The sequence below is a fragment of the Leptinotarsa decemlineata genome, unplaced genomic scaffold (assembly GCF_025532065.1).
Source record: "Leptinotarsa decemlineata unplaced genomic scaffold, Ldec_3_MD MMD2_tig00004307_RagTag_RagTag, whole genome shotgun sequence".
Lineage (NCBI taxonomy): Eukaryota > Metazoa > Arthropoda > Insecta > Coleoptera > Chrysomelidae > Leptinotarsa > Leptinotarsa decemlineata.
In genome coordinates, this window is record NW_027412606.1 from 20,698,901 (window position 1) to 20,721,957 (window position 23,057).

Below are 23,057 nucleotides of genomic sequence, written 5' to 3' on the forward strand. Positions count from 1 at the left end.
CTCCGAATGGTAATATTTATATTAAGCTTAGAATACACTAGACCATACTATATATCCAAGAGATTATGTCTCAAAAAATTTGATTTCATTTTCAGGAAGGCAAAATACATTTTTTTCAGAAAAGTACACAAGTATTCGATGTGATTATCGAAAGACAATTTATTGTCAAGTTGTGTTCCAAGGAATTTTGTATATTCTATTGTTTCAAAACCTAGAATTATTTGGAGAGGGTGCTGATACTTACTTGAAAACTATAAATGTTGTTTTATCTCCATTATTCATTAAATGATTGTTTCTACACCAACATTCGAATTCATTGATTACTAGTTTTGTTTTATTTTTAATTTCATTCAGACCTGTGGACGTCACAATGATTGTTGTGTCATCGGCATACATGAAAACTCGACCCTCGAAAAAAAACCTAGCCTTAAGTTTCAAGGTTAAAACCAAACTTACTATTAGATCTGGCCAATGTGTGGGGAAAAAGAGACCAAAGTGAGGTGATACACACTTTTCAGTTGAAGTTACGTCAATATCCTCTACTATGTTGCTTCAAATTGTATATGTATATCATTCTTTGGAGTGGTGAGTATTCGAAAAATGGACGCTCTATGTCTTATTTCGCTTCAGCTGAAGAATCATCATATTTCGATATTCACCCTCGCTTACGTAATTCTTCAGAACTCAAACCGAGCTTGAACTGAAACTCCTTAAATTTCAGTTCTCAATAACTTTCTTGGTATAGCTCTTGCTACTGTTTGTTTCTATCAAATCGACTGTGAAACCCCTTCGCACATTTCAAATGATATTCTCAACAATAGCTATATTGCGAAACTTTCTGAAATATAAAGGAGATTCAAAACTTTCATATGGAGAGACAATACGGAAATGAAGGAAAATGCTCTCAGACCGAATAGAAATATACCATGTTATTCAAAATAATGAACAACCTTTTGTGGAATGGAGTATATGATAACGATAATGGTGTAATTATTTGTAGGGGTTTTCGAACGTAATCTGATGCTCGACATACTTGAATCATAATATACTGAGTTACATGAAAACCTACTTTTCAGAAAACAGAGTACATCTTTTTCATGTAACAAAAAATCATCAGCTAGTAACCTGATGATCGAAAGAACAAAAATATAAGAAAATTCAGCAATATACTATTTTTCTGTTCTGATAAAGATATTTTCAATTATCAGTCTTGATTCACGTAATACTGATACGGTTTGCAAATAATCAAACCTTCCACAAATGACAATGGATAAATAAATAATTGAATGAAATAAAGAGAAAACCAAACGGTTACTGCTAATATGAATCTTCAAAGATTCCAATTAGTGAATTGTCGAGTCTAGGAATTTTGCCTCAAACGAAATGAGTGATTGAAAAAAATCAATTTCAGTACTGAGATTCTTCATATTGGCTGATGTTTCAGAATGAAGTTATTCCTTATTTTCGGAAATTGAAATAATTTATCTTGATTACGCCTGTTTAGAAAATATGTGAATTTCAAAATATGCTCCGCTGCCTTCTATCATCTTGTCTTTTTTTCCATATTCACGATGTTCAATCATTCAGGTGTCTGAAGGTTTCACCTTTATAACATTTTCCATAGAATAATGGTATTAGTGTATAGGTTATGTCGTAATTTTTTTTGTTTTAATTAATAACGGTTTGATGTAGGGAAAATACTACAGTAATATTCATTACTACACCAAATAGTATAATATACACATATTTATATACACAAGAGTATAATAAGCTGTTACAATCTCTCGTCGTTTCTTCCGTATTCTAAATTTTTACTAATTGTATCTGTAACCTAATCTCATTTTTTGAGATAAGCTGGGTACACAAGTGTCTAATATTTATGAGTGATGTTGTAGAGTTTACGATGATGAGCTTATCTGAATGTGTGTTTATTGATGATGTAAATTGAGCCTGAAGAACGCATGTGATATAGTTATTAACATTGAAATAGTAACTTAAATTTTCAGTTTCGAGTAAAGTGTTCATTTTTCAATATCATTCCATGACAGTTTTCAGTTAACAGTTTTATGAAAAACTATAAACTTTATGTATGGTCACGTTTCAGTTCAATTTTGGTCTAGTCACATATATGCTACATATGCTCAGTCATATATTGTGTTACCCAGTATGAAAAATATCTGAGGATATTTTTGATATGAAGAATACTTGTGGATTTCATTATATTTGTAAATATGAATTGAAGGGGTTATATTTTTAGGAGTGATTAAATTTTGGCAAAGAAAGTTTTTGGCTTTCTACTACTCCATCTGATACAAAAAAAAAGGGATGAGAGAATCTTCCAAAGAAAAGAAGGAAGTAATTAATTTGGAAATAAGTAACTCTATACATGGATGTGTAGATCATGCAAAGAAGTAACTTTCAGACACAAACTGAAAGAAAGTCCTCCTGAAACAGCTACTTTCATATAAATACGAAAAAAAAAAGTTCTTTCGAAACAAATACTTCTATATGAACACTGAATTATACAGAAGATACTTTTCTCTACTCAGTTTGTATTTCAAACATTTGTTGTGGAATGAGAATCAGATATCATTCACATGAGTTCTACTTTGAATGAATGGTAATAAATTGTACTCACATGGAACACTGTCATCCTCACTGGTATACACCGATATTTCTTTCGCCTTAAGACACTTGCCCTAAGGCTCTTAGTACCAAATTGGATAACATTATAGAAAATACACACACTTCATTCATACATTAAAAAATTGTAATTCATATAGATTTTTGTCGAACAAAAAAGGAAGTATTTTCAATAGTCTTAAATGCATTCTCGAAGTGGATCGAAGTTATAACCATGACTTCAATAACAATGTCTTCTACGTCTTCTAAATCAAGATAATTTTTTTCACGAAATGGTTTACACTTATTAGTGGCAATGGTACGCAACTAACTTCAGCGGAATTTAGGCATTTCACTCAAGTCAATGGCATTTAACATGGTATGACTACTCCGCTCTTTTTGGCAAACTGAAATGGCGCTGCTGAAAATAGCGTGGAATACTGTGCATTTGTCAACAGAAGAAACTGCTGCGAAGTTATTTTTCGGTAGATCTCTGAGAACAAGATTCGACTTATTGAAACCTGAAAGCTTACAAAATTCTCGAAGAAAAAATCGTTAGATTATGACCAGATCAAATGTGACTTGAACAAAGTTCAGGAGATGAATAGAAATATTACAAGGGGGGGACAAAAGTTATGTTTCTTGTTGGAAACATTGTTCTAGCTAAAGACGATCGTTATGTGAAAAACTTTTGGTGAACAGTGAAAATAACACGAATTTTAGGTGAGAATGTATATATTGTCAAGCCGTTAGATTCAACTACTCTTTGGAAAACACACAGTCATCAGATTAAGACAGTAATTTTTCAAACAGATTACAATACGAATTGCGAGAGAGAAGTATTCGTGGTTATTTGGAAGACATTTCTCGCATTTGGAGATGTCGGTAAACTCAATGTGACACTCGTACTTTCTGGTGATAACGAACGTAAATATTTACTACTCGTTACCTGCAGGTATGTACTAGACAATTATTATTAGTTTGACTACTTGCTTGGTGGCTGGGTATTGCTAGGTATGCTAAATTTATATCCTCTTGTTGATGTACCTATACACTCTATAAAATAAATTGTGAAAACGTTTCTTCCGTTGGCTTTTGTTGCTTACTACGTCCCAGCCGAGAACCTACTTGCTTACCTCCTGAGCCCCACAGAGTCCATTTTGTTACATCTTGTTCCAGCAAGAATACTTCGATTCAAGCCGGCCAAGGCGATATTGTGACTAATATTCCGACGACTGCCTCAGGTTCCGCTGACCAAGTGGAAACAACGAAAGATGGGTTAGACATTCGAAGAACATCTGGTATGAGTAATTTATGTAATAGCTTTATTGAGCCGCGAACAAGAAAAGCACTGTTCAACGAAGTTGTGAGTAGGCGAAACAGCATGCCGTCGGCCTTGTCCAAAAACAATGCGGGCATGTTTTCTGCACCTCCGCCTGTAAATTTCAGTTCGCTTGACATGTTTCTCAATTGTACTTCTGCATCACCTACGTTTTTGCCTAATAGAATTTTACTTGGGCCTCAGTCACTATATAATTTGCCACAACCAGTTTTTCCACTAACTTTATTGTTAATAATACATATAATTCTGGTTGAAAAATTAATGTCGAAATCATGTAAATTTTGCTTCTGTAAGTATTTGTAAAAATTTTAATGGGCAACATAATTTTGTTAACAATGAAAACCTAGCAGGAGCCAATGTACCTCGTCAACACCCATTATGGTACCTTCAGCCACATGCCCCAGTAAGGTATACAAATTTTACTTCAACAAGCGCTACAGATATTTTGCCAATTTTTGATGCGGAAGAAATACATCCAATTATGTTAATCAATGAACTAGAACAAGCTGTTTTACATTTGAACGTACCTCCTTCACAAATTCCCTTGGTGTAATAATTTGTTTCAAAAATAGAGCCGAATTTGGGCAGATGCTTTGTTAGATTCGTTTGATAATTTTTCCGATTCAAAGAGAGCCTTTCTCGATCATTTTTGGGGTCCTTCACAACAAGTACACTGCCCTCATAAGGATGAACGCGGTATGTTCCAAATTTTCCAAATTTGAGTTAAGGGCATGATATGGTTCATCACACATATTTTCAATCGGGTAATAACTAAAATTGCCGTATCTTTGATATTTCCTTGTAAAAGCGTTTTTTTTGCCGTATGTACCAAACCACCCATGCTTGCTAAGGATAAACGCAGTATATTTTCAATACTAAGAATGAACGCGGTACAAAGACAATTCACGCCTTAAGATACCGCCGTCTTTTTTAGAATGCAATAGATACCGCGCTTTTCCTTAGTAGCACCAAGAGTTTCGATGGCGACACATGCATGAGTTTGTTATTGTTTTAAATAATTACGAAACGAAAGAGCTGTGCTGGTGCAATTGTTTTATTTTTGCAGTTGTCTTATTATTTTGAATGGTAAGTTGTAATGCAATTCTGTATGAATATTACTTTTTTTTCCCAACACCAAATCTTTATTTTCAACACCTCAACACGTGTTTCGATCACCAAGTGATCATCTTCAAAGAGGAAGATTAAAACTAAGGAATAGTGCGAGCTAAATCCTATTTATGCTATAACTCATCGGGGCATACCAACCTAAATTAATTTTACAATTTTGCCTTATCTATTATTCTACAATATATGTTTATATAAAACAATTTTCAGCTATATAAAAGTTAATTTCACAATATTGCCCTATCTATTGGATAGATAAGGTAGTAGTAGTATCGTAGTAGTTAGTCAAATCAATACTGACGAAATAGAAATTGAATTAGGTGGCCAAAACGGTACTGAAGAAATGGAAATTGAAATAAGAGGTCAAAACGGTACTGAAGACATGGGAAATTGAAAAAATGAAAACTGGAAAAAGTGGTCATGACGTTATTGGAAAACTGAAACACAAGGAAGATGTAAATAACAGTTCCGGTGTAGGGTCTGCTGATGAAGGACACGAGAGTCTCATCGGAGGATGGAAAATGAAAAAAGATGTGCTTGAAACAGTTGAGAATCGGAAAAATGATGATGTCGTAAAAAGTAGTGACTCTGAAGACAACCTACCACTTGCTGAGATAGTTAAGCAAAATTCACCTAAGGTTTAAACGAAAAATGGAGAACCATCCTGTTCAAGGCTGAATGTTAAGAAGCGCCGTCAAACTGATGAAAACTAGAGAAAAAAGAATGCATTTAAATATTTTCTGAAGGAAGAAAAAGGTGAATCAAAGGAAGTTTTTTTTTGGTTTCATAAAAACAATGACTGGCTCTTACATAATGTTTTTTCAAAGACCCCCAAAAATATGACTCAAGCCATGGCCAATAGAAGAGGAAAAACGCCAAATGAATACAAAATCGATGTCGACATGCTTAAAAAGCTTTCCTTTAATTCTGCTCCAAACAGATTGAACCTTCCTAGCGACGTTTCAGTTTCCTTAATGTATGAAGATTTTAAGTCCAAGTTTCCAGATACAAACGATTCTTATGATTTCTATAGGGTTCGTGTTAAGAAAAGTAATATTTCGTTCGCAAAACTTGGCCAAGAGAATTGTGAGGTGTGTGAGGAATTTAAACTCCATGGCCATACAAATGATAACTTTCAAGAAAACTGTATGGTTTGTGATAAATGGCAGTTACATATCAACCTTGCTAAGAAATCTCTTCTTCTAATATCGATACCGTTTACGTTTCCGTTGACCTCTAAAAAAGCGATCATGTTTCCACGGATAGATGGCTTCAAAAGAGTTATCTTCAGTAAAAGACTCATTGCATATAATGAAAGTTTTGTTGCTTTTGACAGTACAAAGAAATTACCACCTTTTGCAGTCCTGTGGAATGAATCGATTTCCGGACGTAATAAGGAGGACATAATTACGCTTTTTTTGCTTTCATGCTAAGCCAAAGAGATGTCAATTGCTTCGTGTTTTGGTTGGATAATTGTTTGATAAATTCTGCAGAGATATCAGCCCGGGAAATTGTGGTGAACTTACTTTGTGCCCGGTCATAGTTTGATGGCCGCTGATAGCTTTCTCCACCAAATAAAACTCTCCTTAAAAAGACAAGAAAAAATATATGACTTTTATGTTTCTGTCAAAGTGGTTAGTGAATGCAGAATGAAAAACAAACCTCAAGTTGAAATTATGATTGTTACTGATTTTTATCTATGGAAAGATTTAAGATCTCAGCAAAAAGTAAAACGCGACAGCAACCGACCTCTTCTGGCAAATATAAAACAGCTAAAAGCAACCGTGGATCATTTTTCCTGGAATACAAAAACTCGTTTGATTCAAACGAAGAATTCTAGACATTAGATTTCTTGCGTAAAAATGCAATGAAAAAATCTGGCTTATTATTCATCCCAGCCTGTCTTTCTGGACCACGAGGCTTTCCCAAAAGTAAGAAAGATGACCCAGTTGAGTTGTTAGATGGTATCATTCCTGCAAGCAGGCAAATATTTTGAAAAAATCTACCCGAATGCGAAGATCAATAAATATTATTTACCTATGGATATAACTGAAAAATGTTTGTGTTATCAAAATAACACCATAAATATTCAACGAAAGTCATTTTTTGTGGAGGGAAAAATCAGTTTTTTTATCGACCTTTTTTGGGTAATTGTTACCTTCCACAATCTGAAAAATATAAAAACTATAATGGAGAACTTTATACAAGTGTAGAAGGGCAAACTTTTCAGTTTACCCCGATAAGTTACTGCGTAAAAATCAAAGTATTTTTCACAAAGAAAAATCTTCTATTCATCAGTAACTTGTCGTATTTAACAATTTTGCCTATCAAAAAAAAATTATAAAGAAATAATACTTATCTTTTACGTTTCGGAGGCCAAAATCTGCCTCCGTCATCAGAAATGGATAAAAAATTCGAAGATATTCGCAGTTATTCCATTTTTGATAGCTTATTTCTTTACTTCTTCGACAGATGTTGAAGAAGATTCATTCCACATCGGGGTAAAAAGTTTGCCCTTCTACACTTGTATTAAGGTCGATAAAAAAACTAACGCCATAAATCTTTTTGAAATAATTTTAATTTCTTTATTTTTCAATGAATTTTTTTATTTAATGAACATACTACTGTAAACTATACTAAATTATATCCGTGCTAATGATAAACGCAGCAAAATAGAAAATCAACACTTACCGCGTTTATCCTTAAAATATTACTCTATATCAATAGAAAATATTGCGGTATGTGGAATTTTGAGGAAAATATAATAATTATTTAAATTTTAGTATATAAATAATAAACAGCCATTGCAAACAAAAGTTATTCACCATAAAAATTTAAGTTTGATGACACACAAGTGAAGGCTGAGAGAAAACACAAAAAACATGTTTTCTCAGTTTTATGTTTTTGTGACATACCGCGTTCATCCTTATGAGTTGCGTATGCGCTTAGAAATCAGCCGTTATTGCCAGATTATTTTCTGTCACTGTTTTCTCAAGGGAAATATTTAGAACCACCTTATCTGGAGCAGATGCTTATTTCCTTGATTGGAAGACACTTTCCACCTCAGATAGCGTCGGCTTTGATAGGTACGCAAACCTTACAGGACGCAATTGCACGATTGCGCCAGGCAGATTATACAACACGTCCGCCTCAGCACTTAGAGGCACGCTATGAAGGAGATACCTCGAGAGTTTCGTAATAATAGTAATAATGGTAAATTCCGAAATGACCCTCAGAAACGAAATGGGAGCGTTTGTATACTTGAACCCCATAACTTAGGCGTTATCGATTCGGAAAACTTATGAAAAGTCATCGATACGGTCCGGCGGTGACTATTTTGGGACGTACCAAAGAAAAAGATGTGTGTAGTAATTTTTATCCAGTGGAAAAGCAAGGCAAACGTTTATTTAGAATGCAAGAAAATTTTTCTGCGTCAAATGATTCAGTTTTTGAATTTGGCGAGCTGACATTAACTCACGAATACGATACGGAAACTTTGAGCACAGTCAATTCGTCGCAACTTGATACACGAATATTGAATACAGAATGTTCTCCAGATATTGAGTTCCTGTTAGAAAAAATCGAATTATCGTCCGATCAGGCTGTTATTTTTAAAGCTGTTTTGAAAAAACATGAACAGCTGTTTTCGGACAAACCTGGACTGGCGTGTGAGTTCTAGCATACAATAAATTTATCTTACCCTAAGCCTTTCGATATCAAGCCGTTCTATTCCAATCGCTCACAGGGCGGACTAGATAAAATTCTCGAGTGGGGAATAATTGAGAGGTGCTCTATCTCGTACGCGAGCCCGTTGATGATAACTGTCAAAAAGGACGGCATAGTGCGTGCCCCATTTAGGCCACCTTCGCCTCAAGATGGATGTTTCCGAGTATTGGCCATTTGTAAAGCCTCTAAAAAATTCGATCTTTTGATGAAGGATATGAGCGAAGTCAAACGTAATGATTCCCTGCTAAGCTGGAGGCGATCTAAAAGGACTTTCCTGACCGTTTCTTTCTTCGAGAGGGACTGTTATTTATCCAGAATCAGGAAAGTAATTTGTTATGCCTTTTCTTGGCCTTGACTTCGTCAATTATTATCACGAATATTATGGTTATTTTGGAGTTTACAAAACTTGGTGCTCTTTGAAAGCAGACGTTTGGCTCACGTTGAACATATTATAAAAGTTTGCGAATTATGTCAAAAACCCAAGATGACAGTATTGCCGAGACCCGCTTCAGAGGCGTTTTTTTCGGAAGAGCCAATGACCTTATTTCGGTCGACCTTTTCAGTCCTCTCCCAAAATCCAGAGGTGGTGTGACTTTTATCTTTGTTATTGTAGACGTATTCTCTGAGCTGGTGACTCTTTATTGCTTGAAACCATGGACTATTTTGTACAGGTGGGTAAACTGTCTCAAATTTTGAGTGACCAAGGAACACAAATGACTTCGCAAAGATGGAAGAACACTTTACAAGACCATGGTTTGGAAGTAATTCATTCGTCCGTACGGCACTCTTAGGGTAACCATGTGGAAAGGACTATGCGAAAAATGGGAAGAATTTTGAGAACTTATTGTCACCAACAGCATTTTCGATGGGCGTTCAAGATCCCTGATGTAATTAGGTTTTTGAGCAACGTCACACATGAAACGACTGGATTTCCTCCCGTGTAATTTCACTTCGAGACTCGAACTATTTCTCCACTCGGAGAATTTTTGACAGATGAACTCTTTTGTAACTTATTCTTTTTCAGGGAAAATTTGCAGAAACGAGCAGAGAGGCGTGCAGCTCGTTTTCCCTCGAGGCCTTACCAGCCGTTCACACAAGGTGAATAGTGCTTCTCAAGGCTAACCCAATTTCGTCCGCGGTTTTCCAGGAGACCAAAAAGCTCATGTTGCTATTTGAGGAACCCTACAAAATCAAGAACGTTTTGAGTTCTAGACATACGTACCAGCCCATTGCGACTCTGAGGTGGAAACAGACACATTTCATATTTGTCACTTGTGCTTTGGGTACCGGTACCTTTGGTTGAGGCACAGCACTGCTGGCCTTTTCGAAATAGTCGTGCATAGCGCAGGTGTGAGAGAGAAGTATTCATGATTATTTGGGAGACATTTTTCGCATTTGGAGATGTCGGTTAACTCAATGTGACACTAGTGCTTTCTGGTGATAACGAATGTAGATATTTGCTACTCGTTACCTGCAGGTATGTAATAGACAATTATTATCAGTTTGGCTGTTTGCTTGGTGGCTGGGTACTGCTAGGTATGCTTAATTTATATCCTCTTTTCAGGGTTGTCTTTTGTTGATGTATCTACACACTCTAAATGAAATAAATTGTAAAAACGTTTCTTACGGTGGCTTTTGTTGCTGACTACGTCTTAGCCGAACCTATTTGCTTCCCCCTGAGCCCCCTAGAGTCTATTTTGTTAAAATATAAATACCGAAAATCTTGATAACAGTATGATCAGATTAAACAAGACATCACCGCCATCACCAAGCACTTCATATATTCGTTCATATATGTCGATTAAGATATTGACTTTTTATATTGTACATATTTATGTAATTTATTACAATTTTGGGCCGTGGTGGTGTAATGTATCCGAGTTCCAATATGCGGCTGTTGCCTCCGGCGCTTCCATGATATCAGTAGTGTGCACATGTTTCTCAATCACGACCCGAAAAGTGGAAAAAGGAGAGACTTCTTGCATGTGTTTGAGATATAAATTTCGTAACAATAGAACCGATACACCAAAGTTCATGGGGTATGTCGGCATCATCTTGAGATTCTAAAGTAGACAGGGTTCATTGGAACCAGGGTTCATTGGAACCACGGCTACAATCTCAACAGAGTGATCTGGATGAAGTCTACGGAGTTTGAAGAGAAAATCTCGACATTTCATCCGATTACTGTTCTCTTTCCAGACGACATTCGTCTCACTCGAATCTGAAAAACAGTGAAGATAATCAAAAAAATCCCCAGCTAATATGGAAGTTGGGGATTCAATATCCTCCGGAGCATAGGGCAACGCCGGTGTCTCGAAAATACTATAAAACTGTCGTATTCAGTGATAAAGTACTCTTAGAGTTACGTTATGTCGATAGATGAGACCCCATATGTTGGACATGCCGACAGCAAGTACATTAGCACTTCAGACGTCTCACGGTATGTACCTAGACACTTTTATCACTACCTCGCGACTACGATCGACTAGGTCGTTAAAATCACTATCGTGGCAGGTCATGACGAAACCAGAAGTTCACGACTTGAGAATAGCGGAGGTCAGGTGCTTTGATAAGCCAAGGACTATGTTAAGTAATATCTGTGACTTTTATCCATATCAAAACTCATTATTATAGTTGATTGTACGATTTTCACTATGAAAGGTTTTACAAAAACCAGTTGAAAAAGCTATTTTATAGCGAAACACGTGTCGCGGTTTTTATAAATCTTTTCATTGTGAAAATTATTCAATGAACTGTATTTTTATGTAGACCTTTTGCAGAATGTGTTTCAATGCGGTTCAGTATCTGAAAAAAAATCGAGTTCATCAGCCGCTTGGCAGCTGTCTCAAAGTGAAATACTCCAAATTCTGGTCTCTCATGGTCGCGAACCATGGAGAAGACGGGGTTTTCGAACTTTTGACTTCAAAAAATCCATTATGTCATCTAGACACTTGAAACTCATAAGTTTACGGTCTCCCTTCTATCGGAGAAAGTACAACCGTGGTACGGACGATTTGAAATGCAAACTTTTATGAAGATGCAACAATTTTTTGAAATGTACGTCGGAAAGATACATTTTCTCTCGAGTCTATTTCACTACATCCAAAAGATGGAGTAATATTGGATCGACAAGTGAACAGCTACTTTATTATTTCCTGACAGCTCCAATGACCATATCTGTTTTTCCACTTCGAGATAACTTGATCTCAACCACCATCTTGTGTACAAGAAGTATGATCTTCCAAACCACATGGCCGAGATTTCGTTCTTTCCATTCGAAAAGCGAGTGATGTATGCAGCGGTGTTAATTCGCCAATGTCAGCTATTTCTACAAGAATATTTTATCCATTGTTATGATTATCATTGTCAGTGATATTATCATTAATATTATTATTTACCATAGAGGTTTCATCAGTCGGGTCCTTTCCCAAAGCTACCATTCGACGGATGACGTGCCAGCACCGATAAAGAAATGACTCCTAATTTTGTACTGGAACTGACCATTTTGATTCAGATGAGGCGTATTTCATCCACAAAGAAAGGGGAAATACTTTTTGAATTCATGTGATGGCACCCACTGAAAATGTACACTTTCACTTCTGATGAATTAACACATGTACGAATAACAATTAATAGATATTTTTAATAGAGATATTTTTTGGGAAAGAAGGTTTTTGGCTTTCTACTACTCCATCTGATACAAAAAAAGGGATAAGAATATCAGATGGAGTAGTAGAAAGCCAAAAACTTTCTTTACCAAAAAATTAATCACTCCTAAAAATATAACCCCTTCAATTCAAAAGAGATATTTTATTCTCCACAAAGGAAACTCAGGCACTGATCAAACATGAACCTCAGCTGTTGACGATGGATGCGTGGCCGTGCCGGCCAGGATGGGTTTCAAACCATATTTTGATTTTGGGCAGGTCTTATTCCACCCTAAAACCCGGGCACCCTCTCAGCAGGCATCTACATAACCGGGTTACTCTAATGTACCCGTGAATGAACAATACGGGACAGAGTGGCAATCCACCTATGGGAAGAAGAGCAGTCAAAGCTTCACCCAAACATAGGGGTAAACCAGCGGCTCATGTCCTCCCCAAGGCTGGGATATCAGTTGCTTTTCAGGAGACGAAGACGGCTAACGCATCGTCGAGAAATCCAGAGAAAAAAGTTGGACTTGGCTCTTCGAAAGCAGGGACGAAAATAGTCTCGTCAAAGGTATCCAAAAAACCATCAGGCAACTCAGAGACGGCAGGTATCCTCACCTCATCATATAAGTCAACTCATTCCATTGATCCTGGAAGAGGTGCATGGAGGTGTGCGAAGACCCTCCATCTTCTCCCTCTTAGAATCAAGAAGTTATAAGTTTGAGGCAACACTTCGTTTATTTCTTTACATAACTGTATATTTTTTGTCTTTGTCTACTGCGAATAAGTATGTGTTTATATAAATCACGGGATGTTTCAACACTCTTTGTAAATTGACGTACTACCCATGTATATTGTGCATATCGTAGTCAATAAAGCATTTCTTTCTTTCTTTCTTACTTCAAGTGCCAAGGCCACTTCATATGTCCTCGGCAAAACTTCAAGGACGAATCAATCAACTTTTCTTTCCTGCAGGAACCATTGACAGGAAATACAGGCCAAGTAATTGGACTCAGCTATATCCCTAGTGAGGTAATAGCGTGCTTTGGAGTGGAACTCAGAGCATGTCTTGTCATCAGGAAGGAAATTGATTATTTTTTGCTTACAGGCACCCAATACGTGGTAGACATCCAAATTTTCCTACCGGCCAGGAAGTTCAGGACGAATATCATTGCCATCTCTTTCTACTTTCTAGGAGATTTGGATACCGTATCCTCAAATCGTAATGGGATGTGACGCCAATTCACATCATACAGCGTGGGGCAGCACGAATATAAACCATAGAGATAGTTACTCTTTGATTATGTACTAGGGAAGATGTCAATGTCATTGTCTGTATCTCAAAAATACAACATGATAAAATTAATAGAAATAAATCTATATTACCAGCAAATGAAGGTTATGAGTACTCATTTTGATTACGTTAATGTTTTCGATGAAGTTCATCTGATGATAGCAGTGACAAATTGAGTGTTTGATGATATTCAGATCATTGTATAATTTCTCCTCAAAGTAATCGTTACAAAGCAGGATTCTATCAATTCTCGAACTGAACATGTATTCTGAGATATTATTTGTAATTGTATCAGAGATGACTGAGAAGCCAGCATTTGACACTCGTTAAAGTACGGCTTCAGTTTTATATCGAAAATTTTACCAATATACCAATTCAGGAGATGGTTGAAATACATTGCATTCCAATGTAACTGAGTGCCTCTCAAATTACGTGATTATTTTTCGTTATCATTCAAACATTCAATGCGTCAATCCTACCATTCCGCTTTCCACTGAGAAGATGATTTCAATGCATTACATCTGTGGGAGTTACGCGACGCCTCTGCATTCACCACTACATAATATCTCATTTAAATTTAAAACAAGCTGATGTTATTATCACTAATGAAGCAAATAGAGTTTTTGTATTCAAAGTAGTTTGCACTTTATATAATTTAACTTTCTCCTGGAATTTTCCTGGAACGTCGCATGATTCCAAGTAAAGAACATTTGCCTAAAGAAATATTCGCTGGGTTGTGCATACAGTACAAGGTTAGCACCTAATGACATCCAAAGAGATAAAAAAACATCATCTTTGTTTGATTATGTGAATTTCAAATTCATTATTCTGTTTTAACATCAAAGGGCGATTTTTGCGAAATGGAGAGCGCTTATGGAATTGTAAAGCTACAAAGTAAGTATTATAAAAATCTTCTACAGACTTCTCATATATCAACAGATTTCTATGCTGAACTATTATATATGTAATAATGTGATAGAATGATGAGCAGCCACAGTCCGTCGCGTATTTCTGATATGTACCGCTTTTGGTGAAAAAAAATGCGTCATGTCACTTGAACAGCTCCTGTGAAAGTATGTATAAAAAAAAGCAAATTTCCAACCTTACTTCTATGTTTCAGACTATCAAGGTTGCAAGTGATATTCGTGTTTCTGTAAAGGATCTTGCAAAATGAAATGGTTTGAATTAGACTGATGGAGTGCTCACTTTAGTTTATTGTCTTTTTAGTTCTGATTCAGATTTTCAATGAACCACTCGTCGAATGACAACTTAGTTTATATCTTAAACATAATTATATTTGCAATTTTGGCAAAACGTGGTTGAACTAGTTATAAGTAGAAGTTATTTAATATACAGGGTGTATATACACATATATATATATATATATATATATATATATATATATATATATATATATATATATATATATATATATATATATATATATATGATGAGCTGTTTTCTCGGGTTTCGCTCCGTGTTCTGTGTATAATATGAAAATAATCCTTATGGGGAGAAAATACACAGAACACGGAGCGAAACCCTAGAAAACAGCTCATCATACTTTATCCGTGAGAATCTTCGAGTTAACATATATATATATATATATATATGGTTCACACTGAATTTATATTTTTAAAAACAAACTTTATTGAATATAATTATTTACAATCAAGTATTAAATATTACAAATAATGATTCAAGATTTCGACGAACTTGGATAGTCGCGAAGTTGTTCAAGAATGAGGCGGCCTCTTGTTCTCCCATATTTATAGGATCAGGAACTGCTGATGTAGATATGCGTTTCTTTGAATGTTCTAGAAAAACCTTGGAAATGTGCTGCATATGCCGAGTCATTTCCTGGGTGACTGCGTAGTGGCTGATGCAATGTTTGTTTATTATGGTGCAATCCTTGGGCAGAGGATGCATTGATTTTTTTGATATAACAACTTCCCCCTTGAAAATGAAGTTGATGCGGTGCTGCAAATTTCTGTCAAGCAAATGTTTTATTTGAGCTTAACTCAATTTGTTCCCCAATGGGTTCCTCTAGGTGGATACTGGGTCTTCTTCTTGGAGCTGGGAGTAATCTTCGTAATGGAGCGAAAGTTCTTCTGGGTCCAGGTGGTTGATCATCATTGCTTGATGTCATTATACCAATTTGCATAGATCGTCTTTTTCTACATTTACAAAATATGTAAAGTACTATTATACTTACAATTATCACAATTGTGAAAATAGTAAACCATGAAACATGTCGGTTTACGAATGGTTCATTTATAATTTGGTCCAACTGATCTGAATATTGATCTAATTTATGTTGAGCAATATTGAGATTGTCTACATTCAATTTACTCAATTTCAAAGGTTTTAACTGTGGTAAGCTTTCTTTTTCTGGTACATCCTTGCAACATTGATATGGTATTAAAATTGGATGACTTTTATAAGTTACATTTTGATCATTTGCAAGTATTTTTGAATACACTCTTGTGTTTCCAATAAACGCATTACAATTATCTTGGAGTTTCAAGATTTAATTGATTTTTATAATTCGTGTTTCAACCTCACGTTTTTGGCAATTTATTGTTAGAGCTAACGGGTCTGATAATGCAATTAGCCAAATATTACTTTGTATTTCATAGACATTATAATCTTTTGCAAATAAAAGTGAAGTTGAACATATTCTAGGAAGTTCTGAAAGTGGTCTCAAAATTTGAGCTTCGCACATTGCGTTACTATCAATTGGGTACGAAATTAACATTTTGACATATATCAATATTATAGTTTAAGTTTTTGCATGAACTTAAATTTTGAAATGCAGCATACAGCATTGAATCATCATCTTTTGCTATGAATTTCTTATTTGTGGGTAAAATGTGATGTAACCCTGATCGATTGTCCAAAATTGGAATGGGGTACAATCTATGAAACAGTATATAATTCAGGTTCTACAATGGTATTTTCAAAATAAAGACAAGTCTTGAGTCTGCTTGAAAAGCTTGTAATTCAATTATGTCTAGGTATTTTGATATTGAAGAAAGTCTTGTTGGTAAAGGTAAATTGTTCCTTTGTATTGTTTGAGCAATTTCCTGAAGGGACGAAACTAAATCGTTTGGCTTTATAATTGATGTGTGAATGATATGAAGTCTGGCAAAACTAATTGCGTTCAGCATATCATTTAAATAATCTTCTAGAAATACATAACTTTCTAAAAGTTGTTCACAAATTTGGATGGCTTTCAACCTTGCGTTTATTAAAGATACTCTGTCGAATAACGTATATATCCATGCTTCAATTTGAATTATATCTTCATTAAATGCTTGTTCATCAACCTGTAATTGTCGTATTGTATTATTAAATTCTTTAATCACAGAGGTTGTGACTGAAATTTGGTTTTTTTAATAAATTTTCATTTTGGTGTTCGTCTTTATAAATCTTGTTAATACATTCATTGAAATATTCGCCGTCACTGGCATCAAGGTTGGGGGTTATTGCTTCCCATACGGAACCTATTCCATTTAAAAGTTCTCGTTTATATCGCTTATTACTCTTATTGTAATCAGTCGCGTCTATTTGCGTCTCTTCATATTTTAATTCTACTGAATCAGCTACTTTATTTAAAAGGCTAATATGTGTGCTTATCTCTGAACTGAAAGTTTTCATTCCTGAATTGTTTGTTTCAGGTAGGTGAATGAGATTACTTAGAATGTTTCGATTATGAACAATGGCTTCTTTTACAGGTGCCATATCTTTTACAACTAATAAAGTCCATTTTTCATTTGATATTTTCATGCTTCCTGTTTCATGATAATAAATACCTATAGTGTTGTTCACAGATACTAGCATATACTGGGCGTTGATTACTTGAATCGTTAGTGCCAGTAGAAGAATCATTCTTGATCTGAAACAAAACTTGGTTTCAGTCTATCGAAATTGACTTTTGTTTGGTTAGTTTCAGGATTTCTCAGTAATGCTGAGTTTTTGAAAATTTCTATCACTTCAAAAGGTCCGTTGAATTAATTTTCTAACTCATTCTTTATTTGGGACTCTTTTACGTATACTTTATCACCTATATTATAAGTTTTTGATTCATGATGTAAGTTACTATCAAATCTTATTTTAGCTTTTTCTTTCTTTCGTTCAGTGTTTGTGCGTGCTACTTTATAATAATATTCCATACGGTTATTAAGATCTCTGACATACTTCGTCATAAGGTCTTTTTGATTATATAAGATTTCTGGGGGTCTACCGGATGTGTGTCCAAATATTAATTCGTAAGGACTAAATCCGTGGGTTTTGTTTAAACTGTTGTTATAACATATAACAGCATAGGGTATAGTATAATAGAAAATGGGTGGTTTTTGCGGTTTTCTGCTAGATTTACTCTTATCATTTCCATCAGGGGCATGAAATCTTTCAAGTGAATGTGAATGGTCAACAGTGGAAAATGTTAGTTTAATATTATAGAGTAAACATATGTCTTTCAATGAGTAATTATTAATTATTTTCCTGAATCGGCATGGATTCTTAGTGGTGTTCCATAATGTTGGAAATATAGTAATAGTAATAATGTGTTTACAACTGATTTCGCTGTTTTATCAGATATAGGGTATGCTTGAGTGAATTTTGTAAGTTCGTCTCGAATTGTAAGGAGATAATTCTTCGTTGGAATTTCTAAAATGTCTATATTTATTTTTTCAAAAGCTGTTTTAGGGGTTTTCGTGATTACTAACGGATTTTCTAAGTTTTTCCTGCAGATTTTTGTTTTTTGACATACCTCACAGGCTTTAATAAAATTTTCAACATCTTTTGTTATACCGTTCCAGTTGTATTTTTGCTTTATTCTTCGTGAAGTTTCATTTATTCCACGGTGTAAAGTGTTTTTACCGTTATGAAACTGGTTTAATATAATTGGAATCTGGTCTTTGTCAGGGGTCGTTACAATGTTTTGACATATTTGGAATGTCATCGTTGTCAGCTAAAATATAGGATAACATTTCTTGTATTGAGAATTCTACATTTGTTTCGAGTTGGTATACTTTGTTTGGTACAAATAAATTTTGATCTTTGTATAGGGAGCTAAACAAGTATTCTATTGCACCGTCATGATCAAAAGGTAATGGGATCAAATAATATTTTCGATCTTTCACCGTTTTACTGGACACAACATTGATTTTGTTATAGAAGAAATCAGGATATTCTTCAAAAATGTCTTCAAGTATTTTGTCATGGATTTCTGTAAGTTTGTTTCGTTGCAGAAAAACAATTATGTTTTTTGTCTAGGAATTGGTCATTAGTAAAAATGAATTCGAAATAGTCAATTAGTGATTTTGATTCATAAAGTTTTGTGAAGTTTTTCAGTTCTTCAAAATTTGTTTCCTGACCTATTTCAGTTTCAGTATCTGAAATTTCTTCATTTTCATTTTCGATTGCTTCATTTTCAATTGCGAAAATTTTTGAATGAAATTTTGCGCATTCTTAATAATTTATTTTAATTCTAGACAAAGCGTCTGCGTTTTTATGTATTTTTCCGGGTCTATAAAATACATTGAATTGGTATTCTTCTAATTTCAATCGCCATCTGGCTAATCGGCTGCCAGGGTATTTAATTGAGAATAACAACGTTGAAGGGCGATGGTCTACTATAAAATTGAATTTTTTTTCATAAAGGTAGGGACGAAAATGTTTAACTGACCATACCATAGCTAGTAATTCTCCTTCTACGGTAGAGTATTTTGTTTCCGCTGGACATAATATTCTGGATGCATAGGCGATAGGTAAATCTTTTCCTATGGGTCCTTGAGATAATACTGCTCCTATTGCAAAGGAAGATGCGTCTGTTGTTAAAATAAAGGGTTCGTCAAAGTTAGGGTATATTAGAATTGGGGTTGACGTTAATGCTTTTTTCAATTCTTGAAATGCAAGTTTACATTCATTGTCAAAATTAAATTTCACATCTTTTTGTAATAAGTGTGTCATTGGTTTCGATATTTTGGAAAAATTTGGGATAAATTTTCGATATAGCCTGCTAAACCTAAAAATTGTTCTATTTCTTCAACGTTTATAGGCTCTGGAAAGTCTAATATACATTTAACCTTTTCTGGGTTTGATTTTTCTCCATCTTTGGTTGAAAAGTGTCCTAAATATGCAATTTCTTGTCTTAAAAATTCGCATTTGTCAGGTTGTATATTTAAATTAGCTTTTCGTAAGCGTTTGAATGCTAGTTTTGAATTTTGCAAGTGTTCGTCTATTGTTGGGGAATGAATTATTATGTCGTCCATGTAGACTAGACATCTTTCGTTTCTAAGTCCGGTTGATATATGGTCTAAAATACGTTGAAGGGTGGAGGATGAGTTTTTCATCCCGAATGGCACTCTCAGGAATTCGTAGTTTTTTCTATGTCTTTAGGATCCATTTCAATTTGGTGGAATCCTGATGCTAAGTCAAGTGTGGTAAGTATTGACACTTTCCTAACTGATCGAAAAGGTCTGAGATATTTGGTAGAGGGTATTTATCGTCTACTGTGAGTTCATTTAATTTTCTATAATCGATTACAACGCGCCATTTCTGTTTTCCAGATGCGTTAAGTTTCTTAGGTACTATCCAAACTGGGGCTGACCAAGGTGAGACTGATGGTCGTATTTTGTTTTGTTCTAGTAATTTTGAAATTTGAGTTTTCACTTCATTTTTATGAATGTGTGGATACCTATAAGATTTTGTTGAGATTGGTTGGGCATTCTCTTTTGATATTACAGAATGTTTTATTTCACTCGTAAATGTTAAAGGATTTCCTTCTATATAGAATATGTCTGAGAATTCTGAACAAAGGTTTTCAATTAATTCTTTTTCTTCTTCATTTAAATGTTCTAAACGAAGCAAACTTTTTATTTCTGTTGAACGATTTGGAAAAATTTCACTGAAATTATTTTGAATTTCGTTTTCATTAAATTTTTCGAATTGTAAGTCTGGGAAGTCAATGGATTTTCCAATTGCGTTTCCATTTACGACTGTTACTAAAAATTCCCCTTTTTCATTTATTTTTACAAGAGCATTTGGAAGTCTGACTTTTATTTTTTCAGCAGCAACAGTATAGCTTCTGTATTTCTAAGTTTCGATTTTAATTTAAATACTTTTTCTACGCTTGGTTCGATTTTTATGTTGTTAATAGGGATTTCGTCTTCTAGGTATTTATAATAATCGTATTTACTTTCGAAAAAATAATTATCAGGGTCATACTCAAAAATATCATTTATTTCAGTCATTGATGTTACAGGGTTGAGAGTGATTTTATTTTGATTTTGTTTCTCTTCCGGTTTTTGGTCATCAATCATTTCTGTTGCTTTTATTAGCGGGATTGTGCCATAATTTAATTTCAATTGTTGATCTTTTATTTCTACTACTCCTTCAAAATGTTCCAAAAAATCACATCCTAAAATTCCGTCAAAATCGATATCTGAATCGTGTATATAAACTTTGTGTTCAACTCTATTTTTTCCAAATGGTAATAATACGGATTCTTTGATTGTTACTTTTCCTTCAGCTACTCCTGTTATTTGAATATTTTCTTTAAATCGTTTTGAATAATTTTCTACAGTTTTCTTTTTGAAAATTGATATTCCTGCTCTGGTATCAATTAGTATTTTAAAATTGCTCAGACTGTTTATATAATGAAGATTGCTTAGAATAGGGCTTATACGAATAATTGTTCTTTGTTCATTGTTCGAACGGGATTGATATTCGTTTTGATGACTGCCGCAAATTTTTCGGTTATGGGCTGTGCTACGCATGATGGGTCTATTAATACCTTGTTTGTATACTGGGTTTGTCGTAATTGGGGATTGATATTGTCTGATTGACTGTTGGTAATTCGTATACATGGGTTCTCTATAGGAAGGTTGTCTATAGGAGGGTTGTCTAAAGACAGGGTATAGTGAAAACCCTCATAGAATTGTTCTTCTTCATGTTGATTTTGATTTTTGAAATAATTGTTTTCATCATAAAATGAATTATTTTCCGAACTGTATTCGTCTTGATGTTGGTTGTCATTATGAAAATATTCGTTTTGGTCATACTCATTATCGCCATTATAATCATTATAATCGAGATAATGGGTTCTCATGTAATGATTTATTTGATTTTGGGGATTTTTCTGAATTACTGTGGGTCTATTTTGTGGTTGACCGTAATTCTGTTGTCTAAATTGATTCGTTTGATTAGGTTGTGTACGTTGTTGTACTTGGAAGTTTGGTCTTGATATGATTGTTGGTAGTTTTGAGGTCTTTGGAAACCTTGTTGAAAATGGTTTTGATTTCCAAAGGGTCTGATTCTGTGTATAATTACTTTGGAAATTATTTTGGGTGTTTGTCATTTGTCTTGGTCTGTTTTGACTTTGATTTGGGGGTAAACGTGAATTTAATCTTTGATTTTCAAAGTATGAGAGCTGTATCTCACGTTTTATTCTAATTGATGCTTCTAACATCGTTGTTGGGTTACTTGCTCGTATAATGTGACCTAATTTGGGTTCTAATCCTGTCAATGAAGTATTTAATATAATTGACTCGATTAATACTCCCTGTGCTATTTTTTGTTCGTGAGTCAAGTTTGAAGCTTGTATGCAAGATAACATTTTTGCATTATGACTTTGTAGTCTTGAGAAAAATGTCAGTGCATTTTCTCCATTTCCTTGTTTTATTCTCTGTAGATCGTGAATTAGTGAGGTTAGATCTCGCGTATCACCAAAGTGAGAATTTAATAAACCTCTGATCTCTTGATAAGTTCCTGGGTTTCTGGAAGTTATCAATTGAGCAGCTTTTCCTCTCAATTTGTTTCTAATGTGGATTGTAAGTGAAGTTTTTTGTTGATTTACGGCCATGCGTTCGGCATGATCGCAAGCATTTATGAAATTTCCTAGCGAAATTGAATCACCATCATATTCGGGAACAATTGAAAATATTTCAGCAAGTTTGTAGGGTTCAATTGGATCATCATTTTCTGCCATTTTTAAATTAAATTTGAACAAGGGTTAATCAAAATTCCAACTTCAATTGTGATGATAATTCAAAGTGTACTCACGCTTTTCCTTATCCTAGTTTCTTATTCTATTCTTCTTGTTTTTCGTTGTGACTTCTAGTTGTTTGGTGTGGCGAGATGAAGTCCTACTTTATGAGCTCTGGCTCCAGCAAGATGAGCAGCGTTCGACGACTTACGCGTGTTTCCTGGAGTGATTTCTTCACAACGGATGGGCAACGGCGACGACTCATGCGGGTTTCTTGTTGCTGAAGAGATCGTCCTGTCCACTGGG

The 23,057-nt window shown here is 34.7% G+C and overlaps 1 protein-coding gene across 1 annotated transcript in view; it reads right to left on the reverse strand.

Annotated features, from left to right (window-relative positions):
• The window catches only part of LOC141484018 (uncharacterized), a 91,564-nt gene extending 68,810 nt beyond the window's left edge, over positions 1 to 22,754 (reverse strand). Inside the window, exon 1 of the mRNA XM_074179157.1 lies at positions 22,514 to 22,754. Within this exon, the coding sequence (XP_074035258.1) occupies positions 22,514 to 22,754 (241 nt within the window). The remainder of the gene's footprint in view (positions 1 to 22,513) is intronic.
• Positions 22,755 to 23,057: the final 303 nt, after the last annotated feature.